The 22,710-nt window shown below is 44.5% G+C and overlaps 1 protein-coding gene across 1 annotated transcript in view; it reads left to right on the top strand.

Annotated features, from left to right (window-relative positions):
* Positions 1-4,286: 4,286 nt before the first annotated feature.
* CCN4 (cellular communication network factor 4) overlaps positions 4,287-22,710 on the top strand; it is a 60,868-nt gene continuing 42,444 nt past the window's right edge. The window contains exon 1 of the mRNA XM_006123536.5: positions 4,287-4,482. Coding sequence (XP_006123598.1) covers positions 4,435-4,482 — 48 coding nt within the window. The 5' untranslated portion in view covers positions 4,287-4,434. The remainder of the gene's footprint in view (positions 4,483-22,710) is intronic.

Genomic DNA, 22,710 nt, shown 5'->3' with positions numbered 1-22,710 from the left:
AGGGAAAGGAAGGAGCCCTGAATAGTCACATTTAAGACTGAGGCTGAATATCTCTGGCTTACTCTTCTAGTTCCATTGATGAATTCAATAGGAAGCCAATAGGAATGTTGCTTACATTCCCCTGTATTATGTGTGGCTACAAAACTTTGTGTATTGTCCCTTTACATTTCTAAGAACTCTCTTAATTTGCTGAAAGAAGCCATTTTATTCTTCTCAAAGTTGCTGTAACCTTTCTGAGGAAACATACATACTGTACTATTTCTCCTGCAGATTTTGCATTTCTTACTTATTTTCCTTAATACGCATAATAAACAGAATAAAACAAGTCATTTTAGATAAAGGACACGTGTTCTTTTTTAATAGAAAACCACAACATTAGTAATAATGATACCTAGCTCTTACTTAGGGCTTTTCCTCAGACCACCAAGTGTTTTACAAAATAGCAGTATCCCTATTTTATAGGTAGGAAAATTGAGGCACGGAGAGGCAACATGACTTGCCCAAGGTCATTGACAGTGGCAGAGTCCCAGTTCAGGCTCAATCCCCTAGGCCACAGTGCTTTACTTTAAACTCTGTGAGATCAGAGTTTGCTTTTTCTTTTTCTTCCAGCCCTAGTTTTTCTATTGCGACAGAAGATCCACCCCACACAAACCCTGAGTGGATTAATGTGGACCAGGAGGGACCAATTAACTTTATGTGCTGCTCAGAGAAAGGAACCAGGGATTGATGGGGCCTAACGGCTGATGAAACCCAGGAGGGATAGGAAATGAGAGCAGGAAGGGGCTGCAGAGAGGAGGTCTGTGGTCACTCTCTAGTGTGGAAGGGAGTTGGCCAGAAACGGAGAAGATCCAGGGAAGAGAGTGAGCCCCGAGACCCAAACTAGCCTGGTGCTGCCTTGCCTTTGACTGGACTGGGAGACTTACAACAGCTGTTGAGGGGCGATGTAGCTGAGGGGAGCAGAGAGGATAGAGATGGGATATAGAGCCCTGGAAAGCAGCAACAGGGTCTGATACTTAGAGTAGCAGGTGGGCTCAGGTCCCCTACCAGCTACTGGGAAGTGGTAACATCTGGACAGCTTTACTGGTAGTACTTTGTTAGCTTGGAAAGGGAGGGACTGCATAGTGACCTGGCCAGAGGGATGAGTCATGATGAGGGGAAGCCCTGATCCAGAGAGAGAGAGGAGCTACAGTATGAGCAACTGACAGAAAGTGGCACCAGATGGGGGTAGGAGCTGATTCCCAGACTTAGCCTCGGAGGGCACATCTGCATAACAGGGCTAAAGCCAAAATAAGCTACGCAACTTGAGCTACGTCAATTGCATAGCTAGAGTGCAAATAGCTTAATTTGGTTTTTGGAGCTGTCTGCATAGCAGGAAGTCTGAGAGCGCACTCTTCCTCTGACTTCCCTTACTCCTCATGAGTGAAATGAGGGGGTATGTCTAGATTACATGCCTCTGCCAACAGAGGCATGTAAAATAGGCTACCCGATATAGTCAATGAAGCCGGGATTTAAATATCCCTGGCGTCATTAAAATAAAAATGGCCGCCACGCTTTGCTGGCTCAGCTGATCGTCGGCACAGCGCGCGAGTCAAGACGTGGATTGGTCAACAAGGGAAGCCTTTGTCAACCTCTCCCTTATGCCTCGTGAAATGCTTCCCTTGTCGACCAATCCATGTCTTGATTTGCGCGCTGTGCCGACGATCAGCTGAGCCGGCACAGCATGGTGGCCATTTTTATTTTAATGAAGCCGGGGATATTTAAATCCCGGCTTCATTGACTATGTCGGGTAGCCTATTTTACATGCCTCTGTCGGCAGAGGCATGTAATCTAGATATACTCAGGGTTACAGAAGTCTGAGTGAGAAGTCTTTGAGCTCGTCATTATTTTGACATTGTCAAAATAACTGCTTGTAGAGTAGATGAGGACAATGTGATTTCAAAAGAACGTCAGTTATTCTGAAATAATGATGCTGTGTAGACATAGCCAGAAGGCCCACCTGCAGTGAGAGGAACCTTTCACATAATTTTTCTTATACTGAAGGCATTTTTAAATAAAACTACACAGGATATAAAATGACCTTTGTAGCTACACTGAATTACAGTGCAACTCTCATTTGGTCCCAGCTGCATCTGTGACAATCTTACCATGCAATACTGGGAATCCCTTGAAAACACTGTCTGACTCTGATTGCATCTGAGTTAAGCCAGGAGCAACTGCGCCACAGCCTATGGACTTCTGCCTGTGTGGATGAGATAGTGGTAGTGTGGGACTAGAATCCAGTCCAAAGCACATTCCTGTGTTAGAGGCTGGGATAAAATAGCAAATGAACTAACGAATTCTGTGGTTGCTGTTCTACAAAATGACTTCTACCAGGGGATGTGTGTTGCACATTCCTGAAGATGACCTCACCCACATTGGGTACCTTGGAATTTCTTCCTCAAGGAGAGCAGGGTTCTGCAGGATGACAGCATCGTTGTGGAGAGGACTGGCCCAGCTTTGGGAATGTGTGTCCATGTGTGTGTTCATTCCTCAGGCTTCCAGCTGAAGACACTCCATTAGTCAAGATTTTCCCCTACCCTTTTGTATGACAAGAGACACAATTTCACAGAAGACAAACCCAAAACTTAATTCCCTTTCCTCGCATCCCCCGTCTGCCTGGTGTATTGAGCTATTTGTGAGGAGGAATAATGGACCCTAGCTTTAAATGTTCTAAATCAGTGATGTGCCACTGACTTTAGTCAGGCTATGCCCTTGTATGCCAGCTGAGGATCTGATAATATTTATTAGCCTAGAACCACAGGATTAGAAAGAACACAAGGGCCATCTAGTCTAACCCCCCTTTTTTGATTAGTAACTATTTGGCATTTTAATTGGAATACGTCAGAGTTTTTTGTTTATTGGGGTTTTTTTCCTGCATGAAATAATCAAAATGGAGGGCCTAATGTTCTGGATTCATACATGTGCAAGGCTCCTGATGTCACTGGAGTTGCTCCTGATTCTCTCCAGCATCTGTAAGAAGAGAATTGGCTCATGACGGGGTAGGATGACTGATTCTAAGGCTGCGTGGCCTGTGGCCTTGCAGTGGTAGGGAGGTGAGGTAGCAACTCAGATGAGCTGCAAGATGGAGCTGGAACAACGTTCAGGTCTTCTGCAGGACATACCGTAGCTTTCCAGAAAATAGCGGCACGTAAGAAATGGATGTGGCAAAAAAAAAGGGGGGGGGGCATTTTATCAACAAAACCAAGCTTTGAGGCACTGTTAGACACAACAAAGCATTAACGGGCAATGGGTAACATCCTTGCCCCATGGGAGTCCTTGATAAAATGCCCATATGGCTTCCATAGAATCAGTCACTTGGAAATGGCATGGAACCTGGAGATGTGGAATGGAAGACCATTCAACCTGGAATAACACAGTTCAATGCACAGTGAACCTGGGGAACTCCTTGCCAGAGGATGTCAAAAGCTACGAATGTGTAACACGGGTAACACGGGAGGATCTCTTGATGATTACCAGTTCTGTTCATTCTCTCTCAGGCACTTGACACTGGCCAGAGATACAAATTAACAAATGAGACTGGAGAATGAAACACAGGATGAATGTCCAGAGATGACTAGAATGACCAAATGCCCTGGAAAACCCAGGGCCCTGTGTCTGGGGCCTGTTCTAACCAACTGGTTACAATGACCATAAAATGGCAGGTATAAAACAGGGATCAGATCACTGCTTGAAATAAATGAAATGACACCAGCATCTATCTGTGTGGAAGATCAGACTCCACCCTTCCTATGCATTCACACATGGGTAATAGTGCAGGCCAATACTCCCATTGAACTTGGTCAGTGGTCTCCCATGTATGTGTGCAGGATGGAAGACCAGAACACCTCTCTGCCTCTCAAACAAAAAATAACCAAAATTTGTTTTAAAAGCATTTTAAATTGGGGCCGTGTGTGTGTGTGTGCGTGCGTGTGTGTGAATTTACTGCAACCGGTGAGACTGTGTTACGGATGCCTATCTCCTTCCCACCCATCCTGCAAGCCTGTGAAAGCCATTCACATAATGATTGATAAAAGCTGAGCTTTTAAACCCTGGGTTTAAAATAATAGCTTGATGCACCACTGCATTGTAACTTTCCCTTTAAGAATTCTCTGGCTAAAGGCAATATAGTGAAATGTAGGAGGTGGGGACAAAAAAAAAAAAAAAAGACGACGTGAAGGCAGGGAAAGTTTCTACAGAGGAAAAATGCAGGGTTTGTCCTTTGCCCTGACGTCAGATCTGTCTTTAATAAAATCCCTGAAGAGCCAAGAGAAAAAGGCAGATCTGCCGGAGGTAGGCTGCCAGTTAAGGATTCCTCTTCATTCCTAAAGTGGTGTTTCTGTTCAAAACGGCTCTTAATCTGGGTTCAATCAATGTATTTAATCCTGGTTTCCAGTGATGAGGTGGCTTCTGCCCTGGCTCCTAGCAGCAAGCAACATTTTGCAGGTGAGTCGGCAAACAGGAGGACAGAAATGTCTTCTGCAAATTATTATGTGTAGGACTTTTAAGTGTTCATAAATTGGTGCATGCTGGAAAAGGCAAGAGCCACCCAATCTCGAATGGGCAGCTAGGATCAGAGTGTGTCAGGGTGAGGTGAGGCAGGAGGGGAAATATCTAAAGAACCTATTTGCACCTCTGACCCTAACCTTTCACCACCCCCAAAATTAGGACCAGTTTTCAAGGATCGAAAAACAGCAACAAATGCAAATTGCTCAACCCTTCTGCACAGAGTGAATAAATTCCTGTCTGACAGCTTACATGTGCCAGTGGAACATCACTGTGGGAACTGGATCAGTTAGCAGCCAGCTGGGAGCTAAGATTTAGCGGAAAGTGAGTCTGAGGGAATCAAGAGCAAAACGGGTGCATGCCAAGAGAGGTCCAGCAGCAGCATTTGAGGAACAGCCTGCTGAGTAATTCAACAGGTCAGAACGCACCACACGTGGCAGCAGCTCCTAGCAGTGCAGGAGAGATACTGATCAAGGGAGGCAGGCCCTGCTGGAGGAGTGTGGGGATGGAAGGAGAGCGGCTAGCAGAGATCAAATGAGTTTGCAGAGCAGTGTAAAATGTTTAAAGGCACAAGCGTCCAGCCTGTGCTTCACACAAGCTTCCCAGCTGGCAATGAGAGAGATGGACAGTGATTGAGGGAATGAGATGGCTTTGCTCAGCAGCTCTTTCTATTTACAGGTGTGCACAGAGGAGGGGGCCTGGATAAAACTCTCTGTGTATTTCTGGCTCCGATCCCTCCGGATGTTGGGTTGGTTTTTTAAGCATCTGTAGATGCAGAGTGAGGACAACCTGCACAGGCATGCTCCCTCCCCTCCTGTAGCTGTTTGTGCTTTTTCTCTGAAAATGATGGGGTTCCTTTTGCATGTTTGTGGTGGCTGCTGTATAATCCCCCAAGTGAGTGGGTGGTTAGGCGCAATTGTGGATAGAAAGGTGAAAATTAAGGCTCCCAGACACAGAGTTAATGGGCTCAGTACTCACCCATCTCTTGGGAGGGGGAGAGAAGAGCAGTATTTAGGCATGTTGATGCCACAACCATCATGCTGTCTCTTCATTTCCATCACTCAGAAGAACAGGACCTAGAACCTTGGTGCAGGAAGGGAGGGAATTTGGAGCTTGCAGGGAATCTGTAGAGGAGCCGTGAAAAGGCGAAGGGACAGGGAATGGAGGTTTGGGTTGAGTAACTTTTTATGAAACTGTCACGCCGAAGTGCTGTTGCTGCTCCGAAAATCAGCCCCTCAGATATAAGCGCTTTCTTCTGTGGGGGAATAACCGTACCCCACTTGGTGCATTTGGAATTGGGTTCGATCTTCCAGTCTAGTAATACAGAATTGGGGGTTGGGAGAGCAGCGCGTTACTTAGTGGAAGATACAGAAATGAAGGCTGGTGAGCTGCAAGTGGCTCTTGACTGTGCCTCCTGTCGTTCTTTGCAGCACATGACATTCAAGTTATGAACCAATCAGGATGCTGTTACTAATGTTCTATGTTATCAGCTTGCACTAAGTTATTAACTTATTTGCTGTGAGAATAATACAGAGCTAAAAATGAAATATTTCCCGTCACACTACTGAAATATAATTAGTACTACAGGAAATGAAAAAATGACTTCACACTCCTGTGGCGCCTTGGGTAATGCGGACCTCTACTTTGGCTCCTGAAACAGGGGAATCCGAGTATCACTGATCTAGTGTGTTCAATGTACCGGTGTGAGACCAGATACCAAGGTGATAAGCATGGTATAAATTGATAGATAGGAGGCCCATCTTACAAAAAATTCTACTTGCCTAATTATCTAGGAGCATGTCTACACTACGATACTATTTCAAAATAACTAAAATCAATTTAATAACTCCCAAAATAACAATCAAAATAGTCGCGAGGAGTCCTGTGGCACCTTATAGACTAACTGAAGTGTAGGAGCATAAGCTTTTATGGGCAAAGACCACTTCGTCAGATGCATGTGGGTCTTTGCCCACGAAAGCTTATGCTCCTACACTTCAGTTAGTCTATAAGGTGCCATAGGACTCCTCGCCGCTTTTGCAGATTCAGACTAACACGGCTACCCCTCTGAATCAAAATAGTGTGTCTACACTAGGGTGAAGCCTCGCTATTTGTCCAATGTGGGCTCCATTAATGTAGACGAGCTATCTTGACTTAAAGCCCCAGGATGCACTGGGGAGTAATTAGTTTGAATTACTCTGGGGACTAGTTATTTCAAAATAGTGGCACTGGAGCATCCATAGTTCAGCTATTTTGAAATTAGTGTTATTCCCTGAGGAAAGCAGAAGTACACATTTCTAAATAAGCAGCCTGTTATTTTGAAATAATGGGCTTGGTGGTGTGGATGCTCTGCTTATTGTTTTGACCTAAGGGGGGATATTTTGAAATAAAGCCCTTGTGTAGACCAGGACTAAGGGAAGTAAGTTGTTCTTATAAGCAAGAGACATAACATGAATGGGCATTTTCCCTCCCCATTCTCATAGTAGGTGTAGGTGAGGACTATACGTTTTCAATCTCTTAGAATCTACTTTCTTGATGTTGAAAGGCCCTGTACGAAATAACCCAAGACAACATGAGTCTGGGGGCAGGTTGGTGATGAACGTGTGAATGCTGACAGTGTATTTGCATCTGATTAGCCCACAACATTAAAGCCAGTCCCTGGCTAGGAGACCTTTCATTCAAGTCCCTCCTCCTTCACTCAGATCCAGGCAGGTGGACCCTTGTGCCTGTGGGGAGTTCCGCTATAACCTTTGGGGTACTATGTGGCCCTGATTGCAGGATTGGGACCCAAAAAGAGAGACCCATCAAAGATGAGGAAATCCAGAGTGGTGAGGGCTTCCTTTTAATCGCACTACTTCCATAGTGAGTTTGGTTCTTGGGAGCTCCCTCCACAGAGAAGGCCTTGAATGAAAAAGGAATGGGGGTTGACGGGCAAGGAAGATATTAATGTGTATAGGGGGCAACCTGGCATAATGTAGGGAGTGTAGTGGGACTCCCAACACTCCATCGCCGACAAGGCACAAGAAATGGGAGGGGACTAGATGGTTTTGCAGGACTATTAACTGTGGTGCAGTGTTTAAAGAGGGGTCCATGGAGGTCTTTGGAGAGGAACGGGACGTGGTCAGATCAGGTTAGGGAAGCAGCTAATGGTGACAGTTGGGCAGACTGGAGATGGTAGGGGTGAGCTGATGTGCAGAGCAGTGGTATGTAAACACAGGAGAAAGCACATGCTGATGTGGGGTTGCAATAAAGTTCTGATTGGTACAGGCTTGGGATGACTGCACTACCCACAGGCCAGAAAGGCTGCCCTCAATGAATGTAAAGGAAGTCCTCACACCACACCACCCTGGATCTCCGTACATTGTTACCAGTAACTGTCAAGGCACATAAAGCAAGTAAGTCCTGGCCCCAAGACACCTCCATATAAGTCCCTAGGCCTGCAGGGCAAACCACTGCATCCACATGCAGCAGCCGATTGATTTCACCGGCATTGTTCCCAAGCACAGAAGACTGTCCATAGGCCTCACTTGTTGCCTCAAAAGGAAAGAGCAGGGTGCCCTGGATCAGCCAAAGGTGAGCATGGCTTTTGCTTTTAGTCTTCCTAATCAGACGGCATTTGTCTGCTTGCTTTGGGCAATGCGGGGAAGTGTGTTTAAGGAGGACTGGCATAGCCTGCATGTTGTGTGTAAAGCCCAGTGGATGTATTCTATAAATGTATCCCATTCTGCTCCGTCTTATAAGTGTTTTGGTGAGGTCTTAAGCATTTTAATGGGAATAACTTCCCCCTTCCACTTCTAAGACCAGCCTCTCTCAGTAATTGGAGTACAACTGTATAGGGAGAGAGAAAATCGACTGCCTTTAGAACTTCTAAGATATTTTTCTAGACCAGTGGTTCTCAAACTTTTTAGCCTGCAGCCCACCCTGCTCAACACAGATCTTCCTGTGGACTACCAGCCGACCACCCATAATGACAAACTAGATGCAGGGGTGGGGGTCTGGGTGGGAGGGGTGTGTGAGAAGGATGGGGGTTAAGGGTCTGGGCAAGAGGGGAACGGGGGATGCTTAGCTGCTCCATGCATCTGCTGCTCCCATTGGCTGGGATTCTGACCAATGGGAGCAGCAAGAAAAGCCTCCAGGCAAGCAGATTCCTATGCTGCCATTCCACCAGCCAGGGGGAGGGGAAGCAGCAGCGCATGGAGCTGCTTCCTTCCTCAACAAGCCAGATCTGGCCCACACAGCGGGTGGCTCCCCCTCTGCAGCGGGGGAAGCTATTGCTGGTGCTCCAAACTCATGGGTTTTGTGTATGGAACTGGAGCACCAGCACGGACTCCCTGCTGTGGGGTAAAGGGGAAAGCTCCAAGCCCGCGACCTACCCGCAGGACAGTCCGTGGACCACCCTTGGAGAACCACTGTTCTAGACATACGGTAAAACTTCAGAAAGTACCATAGCTATGTAGCCTCCCAGGTCCCATTTACTTTCATTGAAACTGATGCATGTAATAGGGGTCTGTCGCTTTTTGAAAGTGGGACTTATCATGGTGGGACTTTGAAGTATGATAACTTGAGCCTTTTCAGTGCTGGAAGCAAGTGCTGTGGTCCCTGGGACACCAAGAGCCCACCTTTTTCCCACATCTAGCCCTGGTGGGACATGAGATTTGAATTTTGTCATTCCTCCAGGATGGACTATTTCCTGTCTTGGGCCCAGAGCAGAGTAATGTTGGGGAGGGGACGGGTTCCCTGCATATGGAGAAATAAAGCAATCAACATTGGGGGACGGGGCAGGGCGGAAGCTCTCTGACATTGCTTAGAGGGTTGGAATGTTAGAAGGGAGCTTGCTGGAGATGTTTAGTGGTTGGTGAGCAATTGTGTGTGATTCTTGCAGTTGATTGTATGCATGTCCCCACCATGTCAACAGCAGGGGGCTGTGCGCTTGGGCTTCCTTTCTTAAATCCCGTTGGTAAATGGGTCCCACAGCAAAGAGTAATTGGTGCTATTGCCTCCTAAACACTCAGGCATTTATACAAGCTGCAACAACAATGGACTATTTGGGGTCATTGTCACTTATAACGGATGTGGACAGCTGAAACAGCACCCAGCAAACAATAGCTCTGTGGTTTTTGTGGGGAGCAGGATTGAGTGTGTCAATATAGCTATGAAAAATCTCTCTTCATTATCTCTAGATCTTCATAATCTTTGCCACTGATCTGAGCTACGGGCTGCCTTAGAACGGTGGGTGGGATGGCTTGAGAAGAGTAAAGTGTAGCTTTTCCTTCTCTCTTTTTTTTTTTATATGATTTACCACCACAGGTTTGGGTCCAAAACTTTTCATTTGTAAAATATTTGGAATCGGTGACTGGAAAAACTGATTGTAATTTCTTGGACTCTTTCTCCAAAGGAAACCACATTTTGACCAATCTTGAACCAAAAAAAAAAAAAAAAAAGGATTCTTTTTCCACTGGCAATTTGTCTAATATTTTAAACATTTCATGATTTCCAGGTATTTGGCAAAACAGAGATGTTAGGAGTAGAACTTGGGTTTGGTCACTAATAATGTTGTATTTAGAGCTTACAACCTGCTAGTTCCTGGGGCATGGATAATCCTGTGGAGTGGATATTCAAAGTGAGGACAGTTTGACTTGCCACATTCACTCCACTGATATTTTGTCAAGGACCATCAGTTTGTGGTAGGGGCTGTACCTATGATCTGCGTCCTGTTTATTGCTTTGGATTTAGGCTCTGTCTAAGCTACAGCCTGTGTCAGGGGTCATTTATGTCACTCTGGTGTGAATACGTCACACCCCTAAGTGATAGACGTTACATTGACACAAGCACCAGTGTGGTCAGATCCAGGAGGCTGACAGAATAGCCCTGAGCAGTGTGGGAGAGGGGCCAGCTCTGTGCTCCCAGAAGGGCAGAACCTCAGGCTGAAGGAATGGGATGGGGGCAACCACATCCCAGCACCACCTGGACTGCACTGTACCCTCCCTCCCCACCAGCCCTGTGAGCCAAAGCACATTGCGCAGGGTTCTGGAACGTGGCACTGCTGTGCAGTAGCAGCACTGGGAGCCCCAAGCCCTTTAGAATTGCAGGCCCCCTGGACAATATCCTCTTTTCCCCCAGTAATGGGGTTTATAATGCAGGTCTCCTGAGAGACTCCCCCTGCTGCTTTAGAGTACGGCTGGCTCCCTGCCCCCACACTCCCTGGGGGTTTAACTTAAAAGTAAAAATGAAGGGTCTGAATGGTAACCCAGCAAGGGTTGACTGATAAAGCTCTCCTGTTAGATGGGACTTATGAGCCATTGCTGCAATACCCTGGGGTGACTTCGCTCCTTGCTAGTTCTGTCCCAGGTGTGGGGGAGGGAGAGAGACCTTGTGTGTGTGAACTGTCCGTATGAGTCTAGAGGGGATGGGATTGCTGAGCCTAGAATGGCTGCCAAAGATAAGTGCCATTAAGAATAAGCTTTGCAACAAAACCCAAATACTGAATTTTGAATACGTGGGTTGTGAGCACATTGCAGCCCTGTGTGGTCATTTGTACATCAGTCCCCCCTCTTAATAGCTCCCTACATTAGTTCGCAAGACAGCTACTCTTCTGTTAGTCTGGGTCTGTGTCAGTCGACGGTCAGGGCAGTGAGTGGTGTGTGTGTGTATACTATACACCCGAGACTTCAACTGCTGAGACCGGGGTCCCTTGCAGTGGGCAACCTGGAAGAGGTTGACGGGCGCCCCAATAAGTTTACAGGGAGAGCTTATTACACTTCAGATTTTAGCTGCTAGAATCCATGATTCCTTCGCAGCGGGCAGCCTGGGGGAGGCTGAGGAGTGCCCCCAACGGATCTGCCACCTGGGAGTGACACAAATCCAAACGCCCAAGCTCTCCCTATATCTGTCCCTTAAGACCGGCTGAAGTTCTTTTAAATTGTGCCTGGTTCTGTTACAGCAACTGAAGGAGTCAGGTTAAAGCTTAAACAGTTACTATTTTATTGTTACAGGGTAAACTTAGTTGTTAAATGCTACTGCTGTGTTACAGATAACACAGCCACTACAAAGGACAGAACAGAAATTACACTAATAAGTCATTTATAGGTACCATGAAACCCCTTTGATTCTCTGAGATCTTATTAAATGCATGCAAATAGACACACAGCAGGTATATATTCTCACCTCTGCGTTCCAGACTTGGTGTGGCCAGCGTCTTTCTCTCAATCCCTCGGGAAGAAATAGGGCGAGGTTGGGTGTCCCACAGACCTCGGGAGACAGTCAATACATGCCAGCAGGTATAGATGATTGGAGCTCAAATGGGGTGGGCTACTAAACCCTCTTTATACCCCTTGGGTCACGTAGGCTTCTTCCTGGTCTCAAGTGGCCAATTAGGAAAAATGGCTTTGAACACCAAGTTTCCCACAAAGGGTGCAAAGCATAATTCACACCTGGGAAAATGCATACAATGGGCACCTCTGGTATATGATGGGCAAAGATTCTTCTTCTGGGACAGTGCAGGCATGTCAATTACTGGTACTAGCCATCAGGGCGACGGGAGGCCCCGGGTCGTCAGCTAGCCCATTTACTGTCTGGTTTCTGTTTATGGTAGAGTCAGGGACAGGCAGCACTCCTGCGTTCCCAGGGCATCAAAGGCTGACTGCCTTTGTCTTGCTCTCTGGGGGAGGGGGGGAAACAAGATGGGGTTCATGTCTGGCTACAGTCTGTCATTATAGGTAACCTAGGGTACATCTAGACAACACGCGTCTTTTGAAAGAAGCTTTTTCGAAAGAATCTTTCAAGAAAGCTTCTCTTGAAAGATATCATCTAGACCAGCGGTTCTCAAACTTTTTGGGCTCCGGAGCCCTTTATATGCGTAAAAATTTATGCGGCGCCCCAGCGGTCCACTGATTGTATGTGTTGTACCTATCGATGTTTCCAGTTTGTCAACCTCACAGAGCCCCTGGAGATGTCTCATGAAGCCCTCGGGCTCCGCAGAGCACAGTTTGAGAAACACTGGTCTAGACAGCTACAACTTTTTTCAAAAGAGCGATCCACTTTTTTGAAAGAGAGCACCCAGGCAATCTGGCATTCTTCCTCGTAAAATGAGGCTTACCGCTGTTGAAAAAACTGCCGTGTTCTTTCGATTTAATTTCGAAAGAACGCAGCAGCAGTCTAAATGCAGGCCACTTCTTTTTTTTTTTTTTTTTTTTTTTTTTTTTTAAACCAACCCTGAAGTCTAGACATAGCCCTAGAAGGAGAATGAAAATGGGAGATGAATGGGGGAGGAAGCCTATAGTTCATGTCCCATAAGATGTCTTGTGGCAAGGCCAAGAAGAGACTCCAGAGGTTTGTGCAAAAACCTACAGGATCTTGAGTGCATCCGGGATGGAGTCAGCATAGCACCTGATGTCTCCCAGTGCTGCCCTGAGCTGCATGCAGCCAGAAGAGTCCATGTGCCTGGTTTTTAACCTAAGAGCTTTATCGTTTTGGAAAAGTCATAAGAGAAAATGATTTACACCCATTCAGTGACTGGGGGGCGGGGGGGTATATGGCCGACTAATCCAGTGCAATTTATGGTCAAGTGTTCAAAGTTTATAGCACCTGGAATGCTTTGACTCATTTATTGTGTCAAACTTCTGCTCCCGCCTTTCACTGAATGATGACAAGTATTTTAGATCAGGTTTGTCTTCATTTTCTTGGAAGCCATACATCTCAGACTAAGAAACCAGACTGGACAAGAATTATTGACTTTGTTCCCCCAACTACAGAAATCTATAACGATCAAACTAACTTTACCCAGATACTCAGTTAGGGTACATCTAGACTACATGGCTCTGTCGACATTTCACGAGGCATACCGGAGCGGTCAACAAAGGCTTCTCTTGTCGACCGCACAGCGTCTAGACTGCTGCGCTGTGCCAGATCAGCTGATCGTTGGCACAGCGTGGTGGCCATTTTTATTTTAATGAAGCAGGGATTATTTAAATCCCCACTTCTTTGACTATGCCAAGTAAACCACTTTACATGGCTATGTCGACGGAGCCATGTAGTCTCGACGTACCCTTATATTTAAATGTAAAAGACTACTGCATACTGTATTTACCGAATTTAATAAATTACTTACACACAGAAACCTGTTTGGGGAACATTTTAACTTGCCCGGGCACTCATGAATGGATCTCAAAGTTTCCCTATTATTACAAGCCAATTTTAAAAAAAACAGCTTGAAAGGGAAGCTGTAGAACTTAATTTCATTTACAAGTTTGATACCTATAATAGATGTTTAAATAAAGACCTTAACTGGATTATCTGCTACATTCCATGTCCTAATGACATAAAAATCCAAACACCAGGTACCTAAAAGTACCTAGAACCCACTCCATCAGCTTCATTTAGCATCAACACTCTTGACTATTCTCTTCCCATTTTTTTCTCCTTTCCTTTCCCTCCCCTTCCATCCTCTTTCTCTGCTATTTATTTGGAACCTGGATCCCTTAAACCCTATTCGTCTGAAGTAGTGGGTTGTGCCCACGAAAGCTCATGATACCACCTACATTTTTTGTTAGTCTTTAAGGTGCTGCAGGACTATTCATTGTTCCAGTTTGTTTGTTTTTCAATTACAGACTAACACAGCTACCCTACTGAAATGTCACATGTTGTTATGTTTAAAAAAAATGTTCCTTGTTATCAGGACTGTTACAATCCAAACAGACTAAACAATTTTGACATACATTGCACTGAATGACTCAGAAGGATGCTCTAGATTAAAATGTAGCAACTTTTTAATGAGTTATGTGTGTGAGACAGCATTTTTCCCTTTCTAGCAATTGCACCATCAAATCAGACTCCATTTTCTGTTTTGTGTAAAGTCTCGATTCCTTTATGTTCTATACCATGTTTTCAAATACAAGTGCTCCTTTCATGGTCTCACAAAACTCCATTCTCAGTAAAAAGGGGGGCCCAGAACATAGGGAGGTTGGGGAACTGCTCAGATGTCTCCTTCACCTTAAATGGTGGAGTAGTCTACATTTACTGCAGGAGAATCAGAATTGGAAAACCAGTGTCGCTGAAATGTTCTAAGAGGCCTTTGCTTTTGGCATTATTACAGCCATGATATACTAGGTTGTCACATATTTATTAAAATACTAGAAGATTTACCCAGGCTTGCTTGGGTACTTAACTCAATTTATCTTTTCAAATAAAAAGAAAATGTACATGATTTATTGACATGATTCTATTTTTTCAAAAAAAGTTATTTTTATGAAGTTAATTTTAGTAAAAATTTTAAATGAGAATTCCACTTTTTTCCTTCATCCCTATAAACTCTTATTTGCTATGTTTTAACAAAAAAAAGGGCTATAATCAATTTTAGTTTCCAATAGCATGGTTTTCTAGTCTTAAAATCTTACGCATTGATTTTTAGCTGTGCCAAAACAGAGCACTACTACAAATTTCTCCATTTTATCTCTTTTCTTTAAGCTTTATTGAGAAGCAATTCTATTCCAGATTCATTCTATTTTTCTGGTTCATCTTTGTTCAGTCTTTTTCAACATTTGCTTGGATATGTCAATGTTGATGGGTGTACTTGATTTGGTGATTCTCTTTTTTATGAGAAGCAATCCCATTCCAAACACATCCCATTTTTGCTGGCACAGCCAAACCCTTACGTTGCTTTACGTTATTATAAGAGAAAGCTGTATACCAAATTTGGTGGTTCTATCTCTTACCTCTTAGGAAAAGTTCTTGATCAAACAGACAAACTCTCTAAATTTATATAGTAGATTGGCTATTTTGAGTGAGATGGTAACTTCTTGTTCTGAGTCTGTCTTTAAATCCTCTTAAAATCCTGCTGGATATAAACTATAATTAATTAGTTATCTTGAGTTTATATTGTCATTGGCAAAAACAGATTTGCTACAGCACTGAGTTTTCTACACTCTCTAGGCTGACTTTTTGGTTTGATAAACTGGCAGAAAAATCAGAATTCATATGGGAAAAATTAAGTGCTGTCAAGAAAGCTGGTACATATGCTTGGCTGGCTGTGGGGGGGGGGGGGGGCGGGGAGAGGTCCAGGTTTGACAGAGTAACAGCTGTGGAATTTTAGCTGCTGCAAGGAAGGTCTACAATACAACATTTCAGCCAGTGCTACAGTGCTTAGTCTTCCAACGTACTACACTTTAAACTTAGTGGTTTCCACTTTTATGAGTTAAGTGGTGGAAAATCAGCTAGGAAAATATCCCTATTCCATTAATCAGAGTTTGGCCATTAACAGGTGAGATATAGGCACTGCCAGCAAACTTCCTGGAAATGAACAACAGCTTGAATCTGTCTGGTCCAGCGAGATCCATGGTACAGCATGATTTTAGTTAGCCAAATATCTATTTACCATCGGTGTGGCCAAGTTTCCCGTGGTCCCATAAAACTTGTTTACAGCCACCAGTCCTGACTTTCAGCATTCCGTGCTGTTGTTTAGCTCTAATTTACCTTTAACTATCTTCTAAAAGCCCAGTAAGCAGTGGAAGTGTTGCTAATACTGTTAAATAATATTGACCCCCCCACCACCACCACCGTGGTTCAGCAAATTCTCTGGTTTGGCATTGGTCAGGTCCTGAGGATGCGGGATGGAGAGGTTCAACCTGTACTTGTTATTGAGGGTTTGGATAGTCACCCAAAGCCAGATCATATGAGGGGTACGGGAACAACAGGTGTTGGGCATACACCAGGCTGCCCCTATCCCTCATCTTGAAATAGTTTCCATCATATAGAAGGTTTACAGTTTGGTTCGATGGCTTTCACCTCCATACCCCCTATAAATTTTTTCCAGTGCCATGGCTCACTGGATCATAACTCAGTCTCTGGGCATGTCATAGACAGACCCTGCATACATGGAAAGACGTCTGTTCAGCCATTTTTGTAGCAGCATCTTCCTCCTCTTCACTCTTGAAAGACCCAGAAACCTTCAGGGAAAGTCCTGTGTAATTGAATCTAGAATGACATCCCTGCTGTTCAGAGCTCTAGGATGATTTAAGAAGCTCATTCTCTATTAGTTTTCACTGGCTTTTAGAGCAATACCCTGCATGTTCTATAGGGTTTTTTCTATGGGTCTGTGGGCATGAGAAATTGGTGCGCAGGCAGTGAAAGGGGATTTTTTCTTTGTGCCTCACCCAAACAAAAAATAATCCCCGAGTCTGTATCTAATTCTTGCAGCAGTCTCCCCTCCACAGTGAGCTGGGAAATTCCCAGCTGTTCCACCAGGCTGTTGAATTCTTGCCCATCTCTAAGTTCAAGGACGCCTCTGAACCTAGAATGACCTCTGAGTCTGTGATGTGTACATGATACACATCTAGGTTCAGATTCAGCTAGGAAAATTTCTTCTTTTCTCAGGTGAGCTGTTTATTGAGAAGAGATGTTGAAAAAGGCCTCTATGTCAACCTAAAATGTAGCCGAGTGCGTTTCAGCAAAGTCACCATTCATTACTTCATTTTGGTCGTGTGTGTTTTGCGGTGGATCAGAATCCTTTCCGTGATGTCATTCTGACATGCAAAGCTCTGTGTTCTTGCTGAGTGAAGCTGAAGCATTTCATTAGACGAATGAAAGGAACATGCAGGCTTTACAATCAAAATCTCTCTTGATTTTCCCCTAAAACCTTGTCTATGCTAGAAAGTTGTGCCACTTTATCTGTACTGGGATCGTTAAAGCAATTCAAACCCCCACCCCAGTGTGTACTCCATTGGTATCAGTAGAAAGGTGTTTATGCTGGCATTTTATTTCCATATGGGAAGGGCAATGCAATATACAGGTATAACCATATCCTCCACAGGAGTTGTACTGGTATAAATACTTCAATAGAAGGTCGCACCCCTCAACATAGTTATACTTGTACAATTTTTGTGGGAAGCTCAAGCCTTAGCCTATAAAATTGTGATGAGCATCCTAAGCTAGTGAGTGGGTCGCATAAATGGTCCTCCATGTCAGTGTCGTAACCAACACCGTCTCCCAGGATAGGGCAGTTTTGCTAAATGTGCTTGTGTATGTAGAATTTGTGGGTTGTGCCAATTGAACCATAGCAGGGCTTTGATCGGATGCAGAGAGAGCAGACGGTTTTCACTATCAGCGTTGTGTGCAGTCAACACACTCCTCACTTCACGTGCCCTTGCTTCGTGTGTATCGCTTTAGTAATACCAGATAGTTTTTTTCCTATGTGGACAGAAACCAACAAAATCTGTTTACTGTTGCCCACATGCTGAGTCGCCAATGTCTCTCAAGCTACACATAGAACTCAGATGGCCACATGTGGCCCACAGACCCCAGGTTATCCACGGCTACTGTAAATTGTTAGCTGGGAAGAAACAATTCAGCATTTTGTTGTTCCTACCTCAATACTGCCCCCGTGTGTTTAAATGTTGTACAATCAAATATTGACTGTACTGGTAGATAGACACTCTATTTATAATTGTGGCTGCAACATGAAATGCTGTTGGCTACAGACAGCCATAGCCAATTATACAATACAGTGCCGTGTTCAGAAAGAAAAATCTCAGTCACACAAACACTGAGCAGTTTTACTAGGCCAGGACAAAAGAATAGGCAGCCAGCGTGGCTTGACTGTTCCTTGGGGAAAGTTTGAGAGTACATGATGTGCCAGTGTAATAGTCAGGAGGCCTTTGTTCACCGCATAGTTAATCTATGTGACCCACCGGTCCATGTAACACCAGGTCCTCACCTGCTGTAAATCAACACTGGTTCTTTGAACTCAGTGGAACTCTTCCTGGCCCTTGGGTTTTATGCCATGAGCATCACCATAACATCCGAGTACCTCCTGTACTGGGAGAGGACTTCATCCCAAACCTTTGACCCCTGCTGGCATTCCTGCCTCAGTACCGCCCCCTTGTGTTTAGATATTGTGCAGACTAGGGGAGCACATGTTTAACAGGAAATGGACTAAAACACCCCTGCTTCACACCAAAAAAAACCCATTTCACACAACCACCAGGGTGTAAACTTTTTGTTGTTGCCAATTTGTGTTGGCTTTGAACCAGTGTTGTGGTGCTGAAAGCTCTAATCCCTTCACCATTCAGACTCTCCTATGCTGCTTGTTTACAAGATGCAAAAAAGAAAGCATCTTTGTCATTGTTCTGCACATAACGTATGTGAGGATTAACTGAGTGGCTCTATTTTCTACCACTAGTAGAACTCGGCAACCTAGCGTATTGATTGTGTGGGAGGAAGGCTGGTACTGTGGGTAAGGCATAAGAGTGAGAAATCTAGGTTCTGTAACAGACATCTTATCAGACTTCACTTCTCTGTGCGTTGGTTTCCCCATTTGTAAAATAGGGATATTTAAACATCCTCCTTCAAAGTTAAGAATGACAAACCTAGAAAATGTTTATAAAGTGATTTGAATGCCCCCAATGAGAAGACACTAATAAAAATATTAAGCATTTTGGTATATATTAGTCGCTTTTTCAGATCATTCTGGCACAGACTCCTAGAAGGCAAATATCCTCCTTGTCTAGCTTGAACTTCATTTTGGTGCCCTCGCCTTCTTATTACAGGCTGATATCTGGCATGTTTTTATTTATACACCACACTTCAGTTCTGTTTCCATTGGTTTCATTGGTAGTGGGATCAGGTCTCCAGTGCTGTTTGTAACTTTCCAACTTTGTTCCTTTGCCATGAATTTATTGCAGCGGGTGTAACTAGTTTCCATTGCATTTAATCAGAAAGCAACAGTGTTGTCCCAGAAGCTGTAGATTAGCCTTTAAATCGTATGCAGTTTTGCTTTTTCCCCTCGATGTGTCAACTTTCATTTGTTTGGAAGCCCACAGAAATAGGATCCAAATTCAAAACAGCTCTGGAATAGGGTTTGTCCTGTGCCTTTGGATCTGAAAGCGAAGATGGCTTGACAGCCTCATTTGGCCTCTGCTTAGTCCCCTCTTTCCCAGTGTCTGAGTGTGTTCCTCTGCTGTTTCTGTGCCAGCTATTCAGGAACAGACTGTTCTGTCTCCCCATTGACTCTTCACCTACTTCATTTATTTATTTCTTTTTATTATATAACTCCACGCCCTCTACAACCACCAAACCGATGATCATTGCCCCACACAGAGGCTCACTACTGAGTCTTGTCTGTTGAGGGCAGGGGGAATAGTATCATGTTGACCCTTGCACTGGGAATTTGGAGAGAGCTGTGTGAATGGCCTGGATTTGGAGACTGTGATTCTGTCTCAGCAGTGATGGGGGAGCTTTGACCTTTAAGCACCACAATTACTTACTGGGAAAGTGTGTCTGCTTTTTGCTGGCAGGATAATAATCTGGATTTACATAGGATGTTAGCAAACCTTGTTTAATCTTCATGGCAAATACAGAAGGTAGCTTTTCTTAATGGCCAAATCCTGCTTATCTTACTCAGTGAATTAGATTCGGTGGGGCTACCTGCCAGGGTTGCTAATCTTCCAGGATTGTCCTGGAGTCTCTAAGAATTAAAGATGGTTTGTGATGAAACCTCCCAAGCTGGCAGCTGTGCTACTTGCCTAGGTAAGGCCAACAGGCTACAGCTCAAAATCTGTCTTAAAGATGCATAAACTGAGGCAAGGAGAGGTTGTTTTGTCGAAGGGCGCACTACAAAGTGGGAATACGGCAGCAGTGAAAGTAACTTAACATTTCTTACAGGTACAGTCCTGTTGCAACCCGGGCCCCTGTCAGCACTTTCAGTAGCTCCCTTCTGGCTTTTGCTGCAGCTCAGCCAGCTCTTGCCGGAGCTGCACACCAGCACATACCTGCTTACTGTCACCTCCAGACTCCTACTCTCTCCTCATTCAGATACCAACATCTGTTGTTGTGCACAATGACTGTGCACTCAGCTAACGGGGGGGTCAGATCCTACTCCCATGAAGGCAAACACAAAACTCCCCTGATTTGTAATGACTTTGAAATCTCAAATTGTGACCATGAGAGAGAGGTAATATTTTTAACTTGTTAAAATTAATCTAATTTTAATATTGATCCTTTGAAAAACAATTTCTTCTCCTGGCAAGGGTGGATGGGAAATAGATTCAAAGTGCCACGCAACAGAGAGTGAAAACCCAAAGTCGATGCTGCCTTCGTGATAAATCCAACAGCAGCCTAGTACGTCTCTTGCCTTTCCCTAAAATTTTCCTGGAATGTGTCAGCTTTAAAGGAACAGGGAGTAATTACCCTCTGTACAATTATACAAGGAGCATTACTTATGATTGGACCACCAAGTAATTTCCAACAGAAAAGCTGAAGTTTTTACTTTAACAGCTGGTGAATTGCATATAAGGATAACCTGAATGTAAATAATCTTTTTGGGAAGTTAATGGAAGCTCATTGCAGGGAGTAAATATCAAAACAAGACATTGGGTGGAGCTGGGCAGAGGGGGACAGATCAGAGTCTTAAGGAGTTTTGGTAAAGGGTGAGAGGGGTAACTTTTATTTTGAATAAGATTTTTGTTTGATTTGTGTAACGCTGACAGATGGCACTGAACCTGGAGCCTCTACAGCTTGAGCTAAAAGCCAGCTGACTCTCAGCTAAGGCTGTAAAGGACATGCATTCTTTTTCTCAGTAAGTGGTCTAAGTGCCATGGGATGGGACAGTGAACTACATCCAGAAGGTGTATGGGTTACACAGACTCTACCCGTGGCATAGTATTAGCATGTCTGACTCTAATCCAAATCTTCCATAGTGCACCAAAACAACATTCATCCTGTAAGGAGCTGAGCGACCTTTTCCCTTCTCCTTCCTGGGAAATGGGAAACATTCAAACGGCACCTTACAGAATGTGATGGGGAGCCAACAGAGGAGTACTAGGTCTCTAGTCGCTGCTAGTGCTGGGCCCCTGGTGTCCAGTGCCAGGCCAGTAAATTCCCATAGTGGCTTTGCCTGACGGCTACAATGATTTTTTTTCTTAGTTAAGATCTAGAAAACAGAATCCAGCGCTGGTGAATAGAGGCCAAAAGCCACAACTCTGACCCTTGCCCTCCACCCCCTCAGGGCAGCCTCCAGCACAGCCAGTATTGCTGCTAAGTTTCCTGTTGAATATCTCTGTTTTAAATCTCCATAGCTCATATTTTTAAAGGGAGAAAGTCAAAGACAATTTAAAAAACATGGTTTGGACTCCAGAATCCATCTTCCTGTTGATACAGCTGTATGAGTTCCACCTAATATCTTAACAGTCGTACAGCAGACCAGAAAAAGGGAGGCTAAGTTCTTCATTTCTTTTGTGTTTACTCCTTTCCTGTTCTGGGACACTCTCGATAAAGTGACTTTTTCTCTGTGTCCCTGCTTCATCCATCTCTTCCCTTAAGCCTTTTGATGAAAATTGCAGCAACTCTCATTCGCTGGTGTCCTGTTACATTTTTCCTCCAGTAATTTAAATGAAATTAAATTAAATCCCATTTGCTCTTCAAACAATTCACTCCTGGGTGGGAGCAGGGAGCTATTTAAGTTGATCTGAAGTCATGTGAGAGCTTAGACCATATTTTGAGGGCTTAAGGATGCATGGTCATAGGCTGATCTTATCAAGGCATGAGTTTCCTGCAAAAAGGGGCTCTAAGGGGCTGAATATTTCATAGCCCTTCATCATACTAAAGGGAATGCATTATGGCTGTTAAGCCCTGGGACTGGGCTGTAGATATTGGGTATGGGTCAAATAGGGAAAGAACTGGAAAATGAGCAGGAAATGTGGCCGTTTCCATGCCAACTCTGTAGGCAGGAGGTTACCAAAGTTCACAGGGGAAAGAATGAAGTTGGGTTGGATTTGTCGGGCTTGGGTCTAAGTCTGGCCTAAAAATTAGGTCCAAGCAGACTTCTGTATGGCTGTGCCTGGTTCCATGGATGATCCTACTGCCACCAGAGTGTCCACACACACTTTGTGTGCAGACCTGCCATAGTCAGCTTGAGCATCTTATTAGAACCTACCAGTCACACTCTGCTGTTGCTATAGAGCTATGAGTGGCCACCATAACCTGGAAGGAACTTGGTGTTTCCCACACTGGATGGGTGTTCCTAGTGCGCAAAATGTTGGAATTCCTCATGGGAGATAGGAGATCTACCTTCTGTCTAGAGCTGCCTTGGTCAGTCTACTTCTCTTCAAGTCAATGGAGCACTTTTGCAAATCAAACCCCACACAGGTGAGCTTGCAGGGTACTAAATGTTGCATCCAACAGTGG

The sequence above is a fragment of the Pelodiscus sinensis genome, chromosome 2 (genome assembly GCF_052426305.1).
Source record: "Pelodiscus sinensis isolate ZL-2025 chromosome 2, ASM5242630v1, whole genome shotgun sequence".
In the NCBI taxonomy this organism is placed as follows: domain Eukaryota; kingdom Metazoa; phylum Chordata; order Testudines; family Trionychidae; genus Pelodiscus; species Pelodiscus sinensis.
Note: the sequence above shows the minus strand (reverse complement) of the source record. Positions and strands in the feature narration are given on the sequence as shown.